General features: G+C 35.9%; 1 protein-coding gene across 5 annotated transcripts; it reads right to left on the bottom strand.

Annotated features, from left to right (window-relative positions):
• LOC109726393 (DExH-box ATP-dependent RNA helicase DExH7, chloroplastic) lies at positions 658 to 17,077 on the bottom strand. 5 transcript variants are annotated; one of them, XR_002220510.1, is made up of 34 exons: positions 16,697 to 17,077; positions 16,469 to 16,574; positions 15,801 to 15,997; positions 15,335 to 15,488; positions 14,835 to 15,253; positions 14,447 to 14,665; positions 13,838 to 13,949; positions 13,538 to 13,741; positions 12,729 to 12,808; positions 12,488 to 12,610; positions 11,757 to 11,843; positions 10,787 to 10,887; positions 10,378 to 10,435; positions 9,355 to 9,420; positions 8,768 to 8,850; positions 8,455 to 8,638; positions 7,837 to 7,989; positions 7,660 to 7,761; positions 7,399 to 7,551; positions 6,642 to 6,746; positions 6,035 to 6,175; positions 5,630 to 5,719; positions 5,373 to 5,429; positions 5,083 to 5,166; positions 3,768 to 3,866; positions 3,554 to 3,691; positions 3,331 to 3,401; positions 3,015 to 3,084; positions 2,501 to 2,593; positions 2,146 to 2,361; positions 1,967 to 2,059; positions 1,576 to 1,698; positions 1,322 to 1,495; positions 658 to 1,123 (listed from the first exon to the last, which is right to left on the bottom strand). XR_002220510.1 is itself a non-coding variant. In XM_020255951.1 (33 exons), the coding sequence occupies exons 1-33, from the start codon at positions 17,030 to 17,032 to the stop codon at positions 1,418 to 1,420; spliced, it is 4,395 nt and encodes a 1,464-aa protein (XP_020111540.1). In that variant the 5' UTR covers positions 17,033 to 17,077; the 3' UTR covers positions 1,125 to 1,417. The 5 variants fall into 5 exon arrangements, 1 of the variants encoding a protein (XP_020111540.1); XR_002220509.1 differs by having other exon boundaries at positions 1,368 to 1,495; XR_002220511.1 differs by lacking the exon at positions 16,697 to 17,077 and having other exon boundaries at positions 1,368 to 1,495; positions 16,469 to 16,651.

Below are 19,241 nucleotides of genomic sequence, written 5' to 3'. Positions count from 1 at the left end.
AACGTTACACAAGTTTTATATTAAAAGAAGAGTTTAAATTGAATACGATGAATCTACTCATCATGTTTAAACATTTACTGTATTTTTCTACCATAAAGGTGTGGTGATGGTAGAATATCCCATGAGAACTCCGAGGTCGTGGAGGGCGGCAGAGGAGGCATATTGTCCGAGGAGAGAGGATGTAGCGTATGTGGCGAGCAGCAGCGGTAGAGAGCTCGGGGGGGGGGTGGTTGGAGAGAGAGAGAGAGTGAGATGGAAAAAGCTCGGGGAGAGAGAGGGGAAGAGAGATCGCGGAGAGGAGTTATACATAACGCTTAAACACGGAGAACAACTCATTCAAATACGGTGAATGATTTGTTGTCTTAAACTTAAACTCCACGCCGAATATGGCATTTGTGTGGTGCTCACATGACAGAAATAGAACTAATTTTGTAAATATAAATTTTATAGAGCTATTACAAAAAAAAAAAAAAATGTAAAAAAACTAAATGCAAAAAGAGCCCCTCTTTTTCTATTTAAATATCTTAATTCTTGTAGCTTCGTTACAAAACAAATTAAAATTAACTGCTTATTGATAGATAGAAATAAAATGATTAGACTATAAAAACATGTTTTCGACTAAATGTAATATATGCGGAAGTTGAAGAACTAATAATATGCAGCAAAAGGTACTCGGACTAAGGTACAATATTAGAACAATGCAGGAACGACCTGTAAGTTTTTACCCTAATAAGATCTTTGTTCTCATCCATCGTCCAAACTTTCTACAACTAGGACCACTTTTCTTAATAAAAGAGAAAAAAAAAAATCCTCCCGGGGTAAAGAACAAAAAAGTTGGTTGCCAAATTGCTGTGGCGGCATGTTTCATTGGGAATTCCGGATTCCTTTCACACAGGTCCAAAAACCCTGTTGTTTGTTTTCATACCACATGGTATTGCTTAATCTCTCCAATTTAGCTTTTTGTATGAAATTGCTACAACCAGGGTATGGGGAACTAATACGAGAATGTTTGAACAAATAAAAGAGGCTGTGAAATTCCCCTGTGATTACCTATTCTACACCTCACGAGTGACGAGACATGAGTAGCAGTTTCTGAGAACAGGTGTTCACATAAGGCAGTAATCTGTTGGAAAAAGCATCAGCATTTTGATTAAAATCCCCTAAAACAAAAAAAAAAAGAAAAAGAAAAAGAAAAAGAAATGTTTGCTGCAGTAAAAATAGACTTCAAAATAATCGACTAGAGTAGGTAAGATAACAGGAAATGCAGCATATATTCGTTGACCACACAAGTTGAATATTTTAAGCTGTGCATAGACGATACCGTAGAAGCGACTTGTTGTTTCTGCTGTTAGCATCTTCGGACTCACCTTACATCGGCTTTTTTGGTTGTCAAAGCTGTGTGGAGCATAAGAATATCTCAAGCTTGAGATTTCTCTTCCTCTAGCAACAAATAAACAATGGAGTTCACGACTTCGTTGTTGACGAACGTGGACGTCTGGAACGGGAGAATTATATGGCGTCTTAGGTCAAATTAACATATTAATTAAAACGGATGAAGAATGAATATAATACTACCTCAGGCTTTTTGATCAATTCTTTGAGAACGGCATCGAGCGTTCTGCGGAGTTCTTTGAACAAAACAGCAACCTGTGCAGGGGCTGTCAACTTTATCCAGCCGTCTATCATGACCGATGCAGCCTGTAAAAGTGATATAGCTCATGATTCTTAGCTTTTCTACGACATCAAAGGTGCAAAACTTGCTCCCATATCCAACATTCTCACAAGGAGAAAAAAAGGGTAATACATTCCAATGGAAAAGAAAAAGCTCAGAAAAATTTAATTGTAACTTAGATTTTTCTCTTGAAAAAACATGCTCTAACAAGAATGCTATATATTCTCTCGAACATGAGAAGAATGCAACATATGCTAATCGAACACTGAATTAATATTGCCAAAGAGACATCACCTGATGTTGGACAACCATGGAACCACCGAACAGAAGAATGGCGTAAGGAGAGATGATGCTAGTATCTCGTAAAAATATCTTGGTAGTCTCAACCTGCAAAATGAAAGTTATTTGTAATAATAAAAACCTCATCTTGTTTAAATTTTATCAAGTTTTTAGCGACAACCTAAAAGTTTTACCTTCTCAAGGAAGACAAGAAATGGATACCGAGCACTTTTCAAGCTATGGTTTACGGAAGAAGGATGTATGTGAACTTCTCTTTTTCCATCGTACCAAAGCGGCCGGTCTTTCACCGAAAGGGAATCAAAAAGAGCTTTATTTCCACCTAAAGAAGACCTGTCAATACCTTCTATAGTTGCAGCAACATTGGGATATAGGCCTGCACATATAATCGACTGCACACAAAAACAGTTAGGAACATCCACAAGTGCAAAGAAATAAGTGGTTCAAAACCTCACACTTGAAATAGATCGCAAACATTATGTGAAACACACAATGTTTATGCGCATTGAGTCAAAACCAACAAAAAATTACCTTAATAACTGAAGAATGATGTGCATGCATATTGAATGACTGAGAGGCATCAGCAAACCAACCGTCAAGTTTGTCCTTCCTTTTCCCAGCACTCTGTGTCAGAGGGGGAAAAAAAATAATTTTACACAACTCTACCCTAAATGAAAATTTTAAAAATCATGCAGTGTTAACAAAATTAAAATCCTTTTATGCAATTGTAGTTAAACCTTCGTATTAATCTAAAATCTTATCCCGACTACTGTGAGGAAGATAATGAAGCCAGCTCTGATATGTTGTGATGGAAGCATCAAATATTAGCCTCACTTCTACAAACCAGAGTGAACATTGGAAAAAAGAAAAAAAAATTATTCTTGACCTCAAAATCCACCACCGACACCCAATAATACTAACATTTTGTTGATATAACTCAAATACATGTGAAGAATCAAAGCAAATGGAAAACATGAATATGAAACGGCTGAAGGATACATTGCTAGAAACGAAAAAAGATCAACTTTGGTAGTAAAATCAATACCAAAATAACTTTCGGGAGATCAACGAGCCCAATGTCTGCTAATAAACTTCCAAGTTGTATACGCATATCCCTGCCAAGTGAAACGGGGTTAGAGCACAGTAAACTGATAGAAAAATAATATTTCCCCAATTTATCTCAAATATCCAAGTTGTAACATCGAGGCACTCAAAATTACTATAATGCACCTTTATTCCACTTGCTAACATTTCATGTAACAACGAGTTAAAAGATTCCTAATTACATAGTATAATAATGCTGTAAGGAATAGATTACAGCTTCAATGAATGACATGATGCAGTCAAAGGAAATAACTCACCTGATAGTATACATAACTGAACTGTTCAAAAAGAATGACCGGCAAAGTTGCTGAGCAGCTTTTGAACCATTCTGCAATAGTATAAAAATATAGAAAAGATTAATTATTACCATAAAGATAGTGTAAGCAGATTTTGATGATGTTAATAAAATCTAACATAAGATCTATCTGCAGAAAAGAACTGTTCTAGTGTTTCAATAAAAATTGACAAAATAACTCTAACCTCGTGCAAAATCCTGGCCCACTTATTGTAGGCAACAACCATTAGCAGGTGGTCTGACTGTTTATTGTCCACATTGGAAGCAGTTCCATCCAGGCTGCTATTTAATAAAGTTTGTTTTGCTTTCTCTACATTTTGTTTCTGCATCACAAACATACACAAGTTAAGCCAATTCGAGTGAAGAAATGGCTACAAACAAAGAGATCTCAGATAGTACCTCATCTTTGGGATAGACGAAGGGAGGCTTGTAACTCAAGAATGCTGCAATCGAGAGAACTGGTGATAAGCAACCAAATATTGCACCATACAACATCATCTGCAAAAATAAATTTTAGTACGTGGAAAGAAAATATACAAAATATTAGATCATTTAAAATTGGGGTTTTTTTACATTTAGCCCCCTCAAGAAAAAATGACAAATGACCCTAACAAATTTATATTTGCATATGGCCCTTTCCTTGTCACGCAAGTGACAGGTTGGCATTTTTAAGTTGAACACGGTGATTGAATCACCATGCTCATATCCACACTCTAGTCCCTCTTTTTTCTCTTTTTTAACTAAGGGGCGATAAAAAATATAAAAAGAAATATGGTAATCCAATCACCGTGTTTAAACACGATGATTGAATTACTGTGTTCAACTTAAAAAGGCCACCCAAGTGCCCATATGGCAAGGAAAGGCTATTTATGTAAATATAAATTTATTAGAGCTATTTGTAAAAGGGCTAATACAAAAAAAGCCCTTTAAAATTATTTAAAACTAAATATAAAGTCATTTCACTGCTCACATTGAGGTCTCAATATCCCCAAGGGGACATTTCAGTACAACTGGGCTAATAAAAATGCTAGAAAAAACTTAACAGCTATACAAACTTATGGAACCTTCCTACAGAAGAATGCGAAACCAAAGTAACTTTGCAAGAAAATTTAGGGATAAAAATCTGTGTTTAAGATATGTCTAGATTTCATGAAATACATTTGCATATAAAAGAAGCTTTTTCAATGATTATAAGCTCATATGAATGTGAATAGAGGTCTTTGAACAAATTCAGTGAGTCTATTTCAGCTGGATCATCCCCAAGTTCTGATAGACTGGGGATGGTTCAAGCCTGCGAGACCGGGTCTGTTGCAGACTAGCCCAAGCGGCCAAGCCCATATAGCAAATGAGGATATTAAAAGTGGGTCAACTTAGACACAGACTCTCTCTTCACATGTCTACTTAGATATAGAAATCTCAAAAAGATTAATGACTTCAATTAGCTATTGAGTTATTCCTCTACTGTGCTCAACTTTCATGTCATCATATTAGGGCTTTCCAATGGTCAATGGAAAGTAGCGAAGACCTGTCTTGCACTCATATACATACACAAGCCTCATTTTAATCTGTCTAATCCATACTTCATCATGAGATAGCGCAAAAATAAACTAGATTTACTTAGTCCTGTAAAATACATTCAAGGACAAACAATTTTCTAAAACGAAAAAACATATAAAGGTCTAAAGCAAAAGGAGGTCAAAACATTTAATCATACCTTTCCAATCAAAACATCCACAGGTAGTTTTGCCAAATGATAACCAAGAGGTGACAATTCTTCTCCTCCTTCAAAGGCTCCAACCTAAACCACCCCAACCCAACAACCACCAAAATAAAGTGTAAATTCTCTAGTGAGATTTCATGCATTTACCAAAAAAATGCACCAATATGAACTTATCAGTCACAAACACTAACAATAGTCCAAAAGAGTATTCTAGATCTATTTGTAGTGAGATAAGGATATTGGCACTAAATTTTGCAAACTTGTCATAAGGAACAAAACAGTACCTTATATAACAAGTCAATTGCAGAGGAAATAGCTTCTTCTCGTGGTGGTTCTAATGCCTGGTAGAGTGTCATATCGATGCAAAATTAGTCACAAAAACAAACCACTGACATCAAGATGATAGAATAAAGAAACGTAGCTATGCTTCGACTAATAATTAAGTCAATAGAAACAGGCATAATGCATGAACAAAGATGAAGCCATACGGGCGTACATGTACACTTACACACACACATACAGAAACAGAGAGATCACGTACCTTCAGTAGAAAGGATTTGATATCTCCCAAAGAAAGTGATTTTATCTGTAAACACAACTCAGTCAATGGCATCCGCAACATCTCAGGCACCTGCATATATGTGAAAAAAAAAGGAGATTAAATAAGCCAACATAAGCAAATACATGATTGAAGAGTCGATATAGCAAGATTTTTTAGGCACAAGAGAAAGGAGTTGAAGCAGCCATGTAGCTATATGCTAATTGATATACTATGCAGTCATGTTGTACATAGGTAGGTATGTAGCACTGAAAAATCAACAAATATTTACACGTTGGCATCGAGGGAAGTTTCAACAAATGCTACGGTAGCACAGATAAAATATATCTTGCTTTGAGCTACAACACAGATATGCTGTTAGAAATAGAATGACGAAATGATAATTACCTGAAATGGGCGCATGAGCTTTTCAAATCGATGGCGAGTATACAAGCAAAAGCAGATTCCTGGCTTCACCCTACCAGCTCTACCACGCCTCTGCTTTGCATTTGCACGGGATATCCAATCTTCCACTATGCTTGACATTTTCTGCAACATTTAGGATACAATATCTGATTAGTGAACCTATCAGTTATATATACTTGCCTAATTGATGCTTGTTACATAACATGCTATGGCTATTCTTGAAAAGTGCTGACTGGAACTTGAAGGTTCAACAATGACTAGGTAAAATTTTCAGATTGAAAAATCCTGGAAATCCATGAGCGTGAAAATTGACACACGCTTGTGCTGCATATCCTGATAAACTTACCCATGTGATTGTGATTCAAGTATTCAAATTTTGTTACGTTCCAACTATCATTATTTTCTCAAACTTCAAAAGAGAAGAAAGAAAAAAGAAGACTAGCTGTTAACCCTATTAGTAACTTAGAATCAGTGAAAATGTGTTTGACGAATCAAACACCTCAGCCACAAACATTTGCAAATATTTCCAACTACAAGGATCATGAAAACTGAAAATTTTGATGAATACGATGGCAAGAAATATGTGAACCTTTTGTGGATTGTACCGGTTCTCCTTGTGCTTTCCACTCTCAACCACATAAACTATGTCATCAATTGTTATGCTGGTCTCTGCAATATCCGTTGCAACAATTACCTGCAGCATACAGCAAAATATTAACCCAAGATGGTTGACTACAATATGGTTTTGAGAAAACCTACTCTTGAAACTATTGAAAAGAGTAACAACAGTGGGTCGTCAAAACTGGATTACATTGTGTGTTAAATAAAGAAAAGGTAATCGAGATGTCTTCCATTTTGTAGTTCTTCATTGGCTTTATTTACCAACTAAGTTGTTGACATGGGAACACTTAATACAGTTGAAAGAACAAAAAGAACACTTAAACGGGAAGATTAGCCAAGAAGTGCTTTCCCAGCTAAAAGTATCATAAAAAATAGAAAAGGGAAGAAAATATGATTTATAATTTAAGAACTATTAGCATTTAGCAGGAACTTTTCCCCAAAATAAACAACTCAATGCAGAACTTCTGGGACAGCATTGCGGCATAAAGAATCGTTTCCTTGATCAACAAAGTACTCTCAAGTAGGATATACTATATTTCAAAAAAATATTGCTCAATACAGTAGAAAACCCAAGCAGGTAGCCCAGTCATTATGTATAGGTGAGAAAACAAATCTGATGATTGATTTTCTTCCCGAGAAACTTGTGCAACATTTTAGTATGCTAAAAAGATGTTTTATGCCACTTTTCTAAAGAATGTCTCCAAGCACAGTAATATGACAACTACCTTTCGTATGTTTTCAGGTGGAGATTGAAACGCCTTCCGTTGATCAGCTGACGCAAGTGATGAATGCAAAGGAAGAATCCAATCAGATGATACTCCACCAAAACGGAATAAGGCGGTTAATTTATCAACCAGCAACTCAATTTCAGAAACTCCCTATAGGAAAAATCAGAAGTAGAAATTAAAAAAGAGAAAAAAAGGGCAAGGCTTAATTTACAGGCAGAAACAACTAATAAAAGTAGACTCATACTCCACAAAGCTTACAGGAAGGAAAACAAGAATGGCACCAGGAGGGCAATTTTCATCAATATAGCATATCAAATCTTCCAAAAGATCAAAATCAATTGCATCTTCATTTAAGCGTTTCTGCATGAAAATAAGGTTGTAAATTTAAGTACTAAATTGACAAAAAAGAAGTAACATCATACAATTCAAACTTACAAGATTTTGGCGTGTTCTTTCACTGTAGGAGTTGTATAATTCGGGGATATAATGAGGATTAACATAATCTTCAGAAAGTAGTGATTCATCACCCCAGGAGGACATAACAAGATTCTTCTTTCCTCTATGGTTATCCACAGCACCACTACTGCGCTGTCACCACAGAAGTTCAACTTATAGCAAATGAATTGCGAAAAACTAGCCATCGGAACTGTGGCGAGAAGTTTAATGCAGTGCTCAAAACTTCAATAAAGGAGTGGAATGAAGTAAGAGTGCAATACCATGGTTAACGTAAAGGCATTACAAAAAAGCATATAATTTCATGGTAACCGTGGACTTAATATGCAATCTGGATCAAGCATTCCTTCTCCAAGAGAAGAAAAGGTTTGCAACAATATGGTTGGATCTAACATGACTTAGGATGACAGGTTCAAACTGATCTTGTTGCCCATAAGTAACATGTTTTTCAAATTAGCATAAGATTGAATGTTGTATTTGTTTAAGCCTCTACTTGTCATAGATATAATATGAGAACTCAAAATTTTCCCTTTTTTTTCACATAACCATAACATCACTACATCACATTCATATCCATACAAGAATAGATAAAAACCAAACCTTTCCTCTATTTGGTGCAAGAGATGTCCCTGATGCAGGAGAATCCCAGGGAAGACAATACTCGAGTTTTTCATAAACATCCTCAAGGAAATGAGTTGAAACTGGATGTGTCCTTCCTTCTGCTCTAATTACAGGACAACCACCAAAGTACCTTGAGAACAGACTTGCATCTAAAGTTGCAGACCTACATTGAAAAAGAACCAGAAAAGGCAGCAATCAGGCTATCAATGGTTGATCAGCAAGAGATAGAGCACTGAGATAGCATATCTGCATCAAAAAACCATATTTCAAAAATAAATAAATATAGACATACATGAGAACTACTTTCAACTTTCGTATGCCACGAGAAGATTGCTTCTCAACCAGGTCCTTCAGAACGATCAGTAGGAAGTCACTCTGAAACAGAGACCTTTCAAGATTATATGCAAATGTATATTTATTCTTCTAGAATAATAAGAGTATATGAAATAGTAATTTAGCAGTTGAAAATGTCTCTTTCCGGTAAATGAAAACACATAAATAGTGAATCTCAATTTCTTTCAATTATTCAAACGATTAATTTCAATTCATATGCAAGGAAGATCTCACTTGACGAGTTATATATGGGGTAAAATGAAATTAACGGTTCTTAAACGAACTTAAAATTTAACATGATAAAGACAACTACACCCATTGCCACCGCTACTTACCACCCATCGATGCTCTTCTAAGTGAGATTTTATCACATTCTAATATATATGGTGCAAGAGAAACATGTATGAACACATGCTGATGAAAAAGATTTGCGAGATACTTGGAGAAACATGTATGAACACATGCTGAGGAAAAAAATTTGAGAGATACTTGAAGAAACTAACACATACAAGTAAGAAAATTTTGAGAGATCCTCGGAAAACTAACCAAAAGAGATCGTTCATGTACTTCATCAACTACGACGTGAGTTACACCATCCAAGTTCTTGTTTGCCTATTAGAATCAATACCAAAAAAGCATCTATTGTCAACATTTTAAATTGATGAAATATTACAAGGTTAATAAATATGATGCGACAAGAACGAACATTGAAATCCAAAGAGTAATGCTTATGTGTTTTGTTTTTTCTGTCATCATTCTGTTAACCAAACTACCATTATAATATGAATCCAAATGGGACATAAGGCTTCTGACAGATTGTGTACAATAGATATCTGTAAAAACAAATGAGTCTCCCACTTTCATCAGAATGTCATGCAAAAGCATAAGAGGCATAAGCATAATTGAAGAATAAGAACAAGCTGTATCCAATAAAAATAACCACAATAGGCATGAACATAATTAAAGAATATGAAGAAACTCAGCCCCATACCCCACCCCCTCTTCCATGGTTTTCTATTTGCAAAACTATGCACTGATTAGATACAATAATATCAAATGCTTGTTGAGTCTCAGTTGTAAGTTCATCAATTCTTAGCCAGTCCTAATGATGTTAAGTTACGACATATAATTACAAAAGTTGAATAAAACTAAAAAAAGAAAATAAAATAGAAGTTATTCTTCTATCAGTAATTAGTTTGATAAGTTAAATTGCTAGAGTCACCACAATAATATAAGATAAAAAATCTAATCAGTTACATGATATTTGTTAACAAGAGCATCATAAGCAGGCATATAAATAAATAATATCTATTAGTACCATTCTTATTTTTTGATAGTTTTATGTGCATTAACATCCTCATCAATATCATCCTCCCAGGTTGTCCCCCCATTGAGGTTTATCAAAAGAATTTCTAAACCAATTACGATAAATCTATTAATCCTTATTCCAGGCAAATGGCACTATGCAAAACTGAATAACACAGGAAAGAGAAACACAGAAACCAAGAGAAATTCAGGAATCTTTTGAATAATTACGATGTGCCTTTTCTCATAAAGAATAAAACTTACCGACAATTTTCTAAGGAGGATGCCAGTTGTACAAAAGAGAAGTTTTGTCTTGTCACTCCTAGATAACATAAAACAGAGATTTTAACATAAGAAATATGTCCATGCATTTGAGAGCATAAACACATGGATTAAAAAATTACAGAAGTAACAGAAACCAATTACAAGTAGTGAAGAAAAGAAGGCACAGAAAAATTTGCTCTGACAGGAAAGACGTATATGCAAGTTGGCGACATAGTCCTATGCAATTTAACAGTGGCTTGTTCAACCTAAGGTTCATATGTCTACCAACTGGAGAATAAAGAGCACAATTTTAAAAGAAAATACAGACAATGCAGAAGTGTGAGCACTGCCAGTTTGCATAGTTACTAGAGTTCAGATATAACTAGCAAAAGATAAAAGGAGATAGCACCTAGCACTCTCGAGGCGAACTTGATAGCCAACCAATGAACCATCACCACCTGGTGAAGATTCACATCGCTCATCTGATACTCTTTCTGTCACAGAAATGGCCTGACAAAGAATAATTATAAATATTAATCCCTTTTGCAACACATAAAAAAATGCTACAATTAATAAGAATAAAAAAGAAAGCACTATTTCAAATATACTCTTAAGACAGAATAACGTGCCAAGTTTAAAATATAGCACAATTTAATTACTATACTGTTGAACAGTTTACAGTTAATATGATTTAGGGTAATGCATAAGGTGTATCTAAGCTGGAAGGTTGATTCTTCCTGTTTCATTATGTAAGTATTCTTTTTACGCAATATAATAAATAAATCTCCCATATCGAGGCCCAAAACTCAAAATTTACAGCATAAGTAGTACACTGTAGACCGTTAACACAATTGCATATGAGATACCTGCCTACACATATTAATGTATGTTTCACATAACCAATTAAATTCCTATCTTATCAGTTGTGAAGAAAATGCTTCTATTTGAAATCAATTAAAAAAGTATAAAAATACTCCAAAGTCCTAACATTTTTTGGGTAATCAATCATCTGATAATTAGTTCCTTTCAATAAGATGAGTAAGCAACTATAAGCATAAAAAAGCATAAGCCAGTATAGACATTAAAAAAAAAAAAAAGAAGCTAAAATTCTTTGCCTGAGTCCCAGCATCCTTTCGTTGCCAATGGCAAGTTCTACTTAAGACATATTAACAACCAGAAGGATGTTTAACATGAAGTTCTTTACCACTGCACTGCAGCAAGTCAGAAAATGAATATAACAGCTCCACAACGGTTGTATATATTTTTGCTCAATTGCAACGACATTACAGAAAAATAGAGTGCGCATATACTTCTATGACATCTAGAAACTATAGATTAAGATAAGACAAAGAGAACCCAAGATTGAGATATAACCGTACTGCTATCCTGCGTGGTTGTGTGCACACTATGTTACAGTATCCTCCAAGCCCAATGTCAATCATATCATCCAATATAAATTGAGGGACCTGCAAGAGCACCAATTGTATAATGGCAAAAAAGTGGAAATTACAAATATATATATACACATATTTACATATATAAATATACATATCTACATAAACATATACATATATATATATATATATACATATATATATATACACACACATATACATATACGTATATATATACGTGTACACACACACACACACACACACACACACACACACACATACATATACACATACACATATATATACACAAGAATTTAAATACCCATCAGCACGGACTGTATCCACCATGCCATATCATGCCAACAACACACACACACACACACACACACACATATACAAGGATTTAAGGGATCATTGGCACGGGCGGTTTCCACAGTGTCATATCGTGCCAACAAAATATCGGTATGATATAGTTCCCGTGCCGATGGCACATCTCAAAACCCTTTTTTTGAAAATTAGTAAGTTATTTTCTCAATAAAGTTGAAATGATTTGATAAAAATACATAATAACTAATTAGAATATTTTGTTGCTAAGGAAAATAAATATTTCATGCCTTGACAATATTCTGCTCTATTTGTATATCAAAAAGGATCCCAAAATCATTCACAGTATTATCTTAGACAATCAGTGGAAGATATGATGGTATATAACTAACCTGTGTTGTTTTCCCGCACCCAGTTTCGCCACAAACAACAATCACATCATTCTCATTTAAAGAGTGAAGAATATGATTTTTCAGGTTAGCTATAGGCAGAGCAGCTCTGGCTTCCAGCATTTTCTGCATTGGCAAAAGAGATACAGTCAAAGTATTAAAAATATGTAATGTATATGGAGAATATAACACCTCATATGCTAATTTTACACTAAGGAGAAATAGATGATCATCAACAAGATACCATGTACTTAGGTAGCTTCTTTTTATTTGCCAAATCATTTTTCAGTAATACACTCTCTGCTTGTTCCGGAGAAATCCGACCTAAGAAGTTAGTACAGTCAAATAATCAATATTAGTCTTGGTAACAATGAGATCATTGGAAAATTAACTACTACATGAGGTAATAAAAGAACTTATGGAAAAACTCCAGTCATTGACTCATTCAACCAGTTCAGAAGCAGCAGACAGATTTTCTACAGCCATAGCTACAAACACCCAATCAAAAACTACCATGCTTAAAACAGAGTTCAAACTATGAAAATTATCATTCCTCTGGGGGAAAGGGCATGAATGAGATTAGTATCATGCGTATCAGTCCAACATATTTAAAATAACAAAAATGGGACCACAACAGAATAGCCAACTGCAATGTTTAACCATGATTCTTTCCAAGAAATACGTCAACAACAATAATCATTCTCAACCAGTCGCAAGGTCATCATAACTAGGATAAGGCTATCAGCTCGCTAAACTAGGTGCTTCATCTTGCCCACCACAATAAAAGGATATCTGCTAAGACAACAGTTCTAACAGAATTCCATGGAAGAAAAATCTAAAGCTCAAATGATCAATATCAGTCCAAGCACTTGACAACAAAAAAGGACAGAGAAGTACAACATGTTATATGAAGTTGTATGACCACTGCGATCGTAAAGCTTCTAAGGATGGTATTTAACAAAATATCGTAGAAAAAGTACACCAGTTTTAGTCTTGAGATCACCACTATTCATTGTCAATGGAAAATATGATGATTCGTCTCAGAGAGCATACCTGCATCAGTTGATGACTTGACTATGATAATCTTTTCAGGTGGTGGATTATCTCCCGCATCATAGGAGTTTCCAAGCTTCTCACTGTCAGCAGGATTTCGGGCGCCAAAGGAAGTCGCCGACCCTGAAGCATCTGTGTTCAAAATCATATCCACAAAGCCATCTCTTCTGATATCCTCATTATCGAGTTCACTTGAGCATTCATCTGTATATTCATTAATATGAAAATAAGAAAGTCAGAGCAGTAAAAGAATAAAAGACAAATTGAAAGGGGGAGCTGATTTTAAAAAAAAAATCATACCTTTCTGCCACTTCAAAACTAATGAGGAGTATGGTTCTACTAGCATTTGGTTAAGTGGAAGCTCTGGAAAAAATTGATAAAGGGCAAAAGCTGCTACTCTATTTTGTGCGTCCTGCGAAAAAGTAGCCCAATTTATCCAAAAAATACTTCAAAAGATGGAACGCAAGAATATCTGATGTACTAAAAGTACAAAAAAAGCCAGTAACATCATTGAGGAAGAATACAAGGCCACCAAATGAACAAAACAAACCATCGTTTCCTTGTCAATCACTACAGGATCATTGCTTAGACTCCTAGAAGCAGAGAACAGCTTTAAAATAAAATCATGAAAAAACTGAGGTGGGAAAGTCATAAAAAGTAAAAAAATTGAATGAGTGCGACTATATTGGTAAAGTCATAAAAAGTAAAATAATTGAATGTGTGACTATATCATCCTTCACATATGTCTTCGCATGTGAGATAAGGGATTTTCAAAGCAAAGTTCATGATTCTAATCAACTATATAGTAAAATTTGCAGGGGAAAGAAAATTCAGTAAGACACTGAAACAAGCAAAAGTTGGTTAGAAAAAATAAATAGAACTAGAAGATAGGGAACAAGAGTACGAGACCTCAATGGATTCAAACGTTTCATCATGGTCAGGAAGCTGCATAGTGGTAAAACCTCCAGCTTTTCGACTCTTACCCCGTCCACTTGCTCCACGCAATATGCTAACAGCATAGACGAATTTGTTATCTTTCTCAGATAACTTACTATATTTTGGTGCTTCCCATCCAAGTCTTTGGCACAGTTTTTGAAGAACAGCTTTAGGTATTCTTCCAGATTCCCCCTGCGATATAAGCATCGCAAGACAACATTTGCCAACATGAATCCCGCCAGAAAGGGAAGCAAAATTTAAGAGTGAAGCCCCAATGTCATTAACTAATATTATAAAACATCAATAGTAAGACCATAATACTATGATAGTTTCTACAAGAGTGATGAAAAGCCCAAATTACCTTTTTCCATATTTCATCAAGGTTTCCTAGAGCATGCACATATTTACTGTGTGGCACCTTTTCTGTCTTTTGCTGTTTCAGTAATACTCCAGAAGAAGAAGAATCCTCAGAAAACAGATTGTCAAGTTCTAATTCCTCTGATTCCTCCTTAGTCACACAAGTTGCATTAACAGGGCTATGTAGGCTCTCCACACGATCAACAGCACCCTCTGTCTTTCTCAAAATAGAGCTGTCATTTCTGCTCTCATCTAAATGTAATTCACTTTCAGATGCAACTAAACCTAGCCGACTATCTTCATCTAACACTTTTTTTGTAGTAAAAGATTCATGGGGTGTTGAATCGCATGTTGTGACCTCCCCCATTTTTGAATAAACGGATTCTTCTTGCAATCCTGAACACAAAATTTCCTCTGATAGACCTGCAAGAAAATATATGATAAAACATTCAAAATGAAGTAATCGACCAAAGAATTAAACAATTCAGAGATCTGAGAGTAAACCTAACATAGCTAATTCCTGCTTCAGTTTGTGGATAGTATTGTCAAAACGTTTCTGGCTTTTCTTGTTTCCTTTCTGCTTTGCTTCCATAGATCCCAGCATTGCAACACGGTACTCTTCAGCCAATGAAGCAGCACGATTACTTGTGTCCTCCTCCTAACATCAAAAGCAAACACAAAATTTCCAAATTATAGGAGATCCCATAAAATATGCATTGGACAACTTGGATATTAAGAGTACAACAGCATACATGATTGTTCACCCAATTAACCGTGAAGTGCAATATACAAAGTATGCTGGTAGATTAAGAATTATAGAACGAAAATCATCAAATCCAATCCAACATACAAATTTGATCTATAAGGTTAAGAATGGCTAGGAAAAACTACTGCAAATAGCATTCTATGGCAATTAATTAAAGACACTAATGAATTTATCCATATGCAGAAAGACCTCTTATACAAATACCTCTTCTTCTTGTTCCATGTACTGTCGGATCCACTCTGCCTGAGAAGATTTTCCGTCATCTAGAGACGCTTCATCACGCTTCCCTTTCACTTTAACCGACATTCCATCCATGCCGTCTTTCTCTTCCTCCTGTTGATGCTGCGGAGCAACCCAATCTTCCCGAGCAGTAGCTATAATTTTAACTGACCCTTCTGTCTCTGAATGCACAAATTACACACTATATGTAAATTACGGAATATCATCAGTTTAACATGATCCTAAACACTTTTATTTGCCGGAAACACAAAAAGAATTAAAAGTATAGTCACTAATATCAAGCTGGTTGTTTCTTATCAAACTTCGATAGAAATAAATCGAAACTGATCAACTATACGCCATTTTGAGATAGGCTTCTGAACTCCTTTTGTATCGACACTCATAAACTTTCATTTATTTTGAGTTGAGTTATCCTAATCAATTGAATTGATAATATGTTAAAATTAAGGGCTTTACTAACTATTGATCTTTAAATACTAACAAAAAGCACACTAGTTTCGACTAAATGTTGTCGGAATCACTGATTTGTTTAGCAACAATTATCAATTTGATTGACTAAAATAACTACTTCAAAAATACCCTACGGGTGATGGGGTCACTATACTTATCATCGTGATTTATGAAGAGACTACCTCCATGAGAAGAAGAAGAAGCACCGGTCGAGAATTTCAGAGGAAGCTCGTTTCCAGGAAGATTAAAACACAACCAATCCAAAGCGCTCTCGAACGTCGCACTCTCCTACCATTGGAACAAGTAAGAGATCCCTCTTCAGACCAAATTAACACTAAATAACATACAAAAACCCTGATTCACTATGGACGAGAAATCGCAATTAAAGTCTTTGGAGGGATGGATCGAACATGGAGAGCGGAGAGGGCTCTCTCGATCTGATCGGAGGAGAAGCCCTCGAGGGAGAGATTGTCGTAGACGCTCCGAAGCCGCTTCGCCTTCGCAGTTCGCGACTCCGTCGCCGCGGCATCGGCGGAGGAGGCGGCGAAGGACGACGGTGGAGGCGGCGCCGCCGCCGCCGCCGCGGTGGCCGGGGGGAGGTCGGTGTTCATGAGGAGGCGGCGGAGGCGGCGCTCGTTCTCCGCCGAGATTTGGAGCTTCGGAGCGGGGGTTCTCGCATCGGCGGGGTAGGGTTTCCCCTTCGCCTTCGACCTCTGTTGTTGTTGCGGCTTCTTCTTCGGCGCCATTGTTGATGGAGGAGTGAGCAGAAGCTTAGACGCGCCAAGGGCTGTGTATTTATTTATTTATTTATTTTTTACATAAAGAGATCGAAACGATTCGTGCTCGAAGCGAAAGGACGACGCTTGTCGCTTTTTTGCAAAATAGCCCCTGTACAAAATCAAAATTGTCAAAACTCGGTCTAACAATGACGGGCCCATGTAAAAGTGGGTTGGTCTTTTTTCTTGGAGTTACTCAGCCCGGTTCGGCCTGGTTTGGCCTGGTCCGGCCTGGCCCGGCCAATTTGGATCGTGATTTGGGCCAGGCTCAGATCGGGGTTTGCTCGGGTCTGAGCCCGACCATGAGCAAGTGTGATTACATGATAGTAAGCTGCAAATATGCTATACCGTCGTAGGCTTTTTGAAGCTCTTCTTTTTTTTTTCTTTTTTTTTTTCTTTTTTGAGAGAAAGATAGCATTCTACCCGCTTCGTCTATTTTATTTAAAAATAAATTTAACTGGAAATGTAAATCAACTAGGATTCGAACTTGGGTCTCGAATACCAACCCATCAAGCCCTTTTGCCGCTTGCGCCAGGGACGGTCAGTAGCTTGTTTTAGTATTGAGCTCTTTCTACGAGTGTGTTGTTTGCGTATTTCGCTAGTTTTGCTATTACTTTCTCTCTTTTAGTTTCCCCCTAATGATGTATTCTTAAGAAGTTGGTGAATCATATTTTCATATTCATACCAGGCATCATAATATATTCCTTTTCGAGCAATAGTGATTATAATCGATATTACTCTGGCTAACAGTAAGGACAATTATGTGAGAGAAAGAATAAAAAAAATAAGGAGGCAAGAAATTAATTATTGCAATTTTTCTTATTATCTTATATACTATTGTGAAAGTGTTCCATAAAAAACACACACAAAAAAGTGAGAAATTTAACATTTACGTCACTCTCTTTTACCAAATAAATAATAGAATTAGGGAAAAAAAAAACAGTTCTAAAAAAGTGATTAACTTTTCATTAGACAATGACAAAATTAAAATAATTCCTTACCTAACTCTAAGTCATATTCAATAATTCCTTACCCAACTCTAATAAGTCATATTCAATATGTAAGAATAAATTAGGAGCAATAAAACAAAGCACGGCTTCGTAGTTCGTACCACCACTGATAAAATTCCTCGTGGAACGTGCCCCAAAAAGTCAACGCCTCAACTCCGGACCCTGTCGCTCTCGAGGAATTCTACACTGTCACACTTGCACCACGTCATCAATAACAAGCCAATCACAATCCTTCTTTTCAAACAAAAGTACAATAAAAATATTTTTTTACAATCATGATGGGACATATATTCTTAAAATGATTAATTTGATTGGTTTGTTACGCCACGTCACTAATATACCCGTTGCATTCTAGAATTTTTCGTCGCTCTCAACCCCCGCTTAAGAACAGGTCCATTGGTCCCGGTCCGCCACGTCAGCTGTGGACCGCTAATCAAAAACTGTGAGAGGCAAAGAAACAGAGTGGGGGCTGTAAACATGGTAGTTCCAGGATCGGAACGGGTCTCTCACCTCCGGCTCTATTTTCTCAGATCGCGACAAATTTGAAACAAACTTATTTATCTTTTATATATTGCCCGTGCTTATTATTCTATTAGGACAAATCATAACAGAAATGGATTTTTGATAAATCAGAATGAACTAAAAAAATGAACGCTTTCCGCTCTATTTTTTTAACGAATTATGACAGATTCGAGAAGAATTATTTTTTTTTTCTTTATTTTTAGCTTTTACTTACTGTCCCATCCCACTTAGGACGGATCGAGATAGGAGCTTTATCAACCCGAATTCATTTGCGTCTGAAAAATGGACCGGGTCCATGCAAATGAATGAGCTTATAATTTAAGAATTAGACCAATGGAATATTAATCAAACACGTCGTGACTCGTGAATAAACAAGCAACTCTGATACCACAACTACTTTAATTAAAAAAAATCAATTTGATAAATATGATTCAGAAATATATATAACGCTTCCATAATTAGGTTTATGTGGCCGAAGCAATTTAAAAAAAATAAAATGACGATATTGTTTAGAAATAAAATAAAAATTTAGCTCCTAAAGTTTTGCGTTTTAACTTAACTGTTTTGGTTCTCAAACTATATTTTATTTTTATGCGTAGACCATGTATATACAATGGATTTATTCTTTTCTGATGATGATTAAATTC

This window comes from Ananas comosus, linkage group 21 (assembly GCF_001540865.1).
Source record: "Ananas comosus cultivar F153 linkage group 21, ASM154086v1, whole genome shotgun sequence".
In the NCBI taxonomy this organism is placed as follows: domain Eukaryota; kingdom Viridiplantae; phylum Streptophyta; class Magnoliopsida; order Poales; family Bromeliaceae; genus Ananas; species Ananas comosus.
Note: the sequence above shows the minus strand (reverse complement) of the source record. Positions and strands in the feature narration are given on the sequence as shown.

Coding starts and splice junctions, on each gene's coding strand:
- LOC109726393 (XM_020255951.1), bottom strand. CDS start 17,032: ATGGCGCCGAAGAAGAAGCCGCAACAACAACAGAGGTCGAAGGCGAAG. Junction 12,611..12,728: donor AGAAGCTACCTAAGTACATG/GTATCTTGTTGA, acceptor TTGCCAATGCAG/AAAATGCTGGAAGCCAGAGC. Junction 2,060..2,145: donor TTCTTGTCTTCCTTGAGAAG/GTAAAACTTTTA, acceptor TTCATTTTGCAG/GTTGAGACTACCAAGATATT.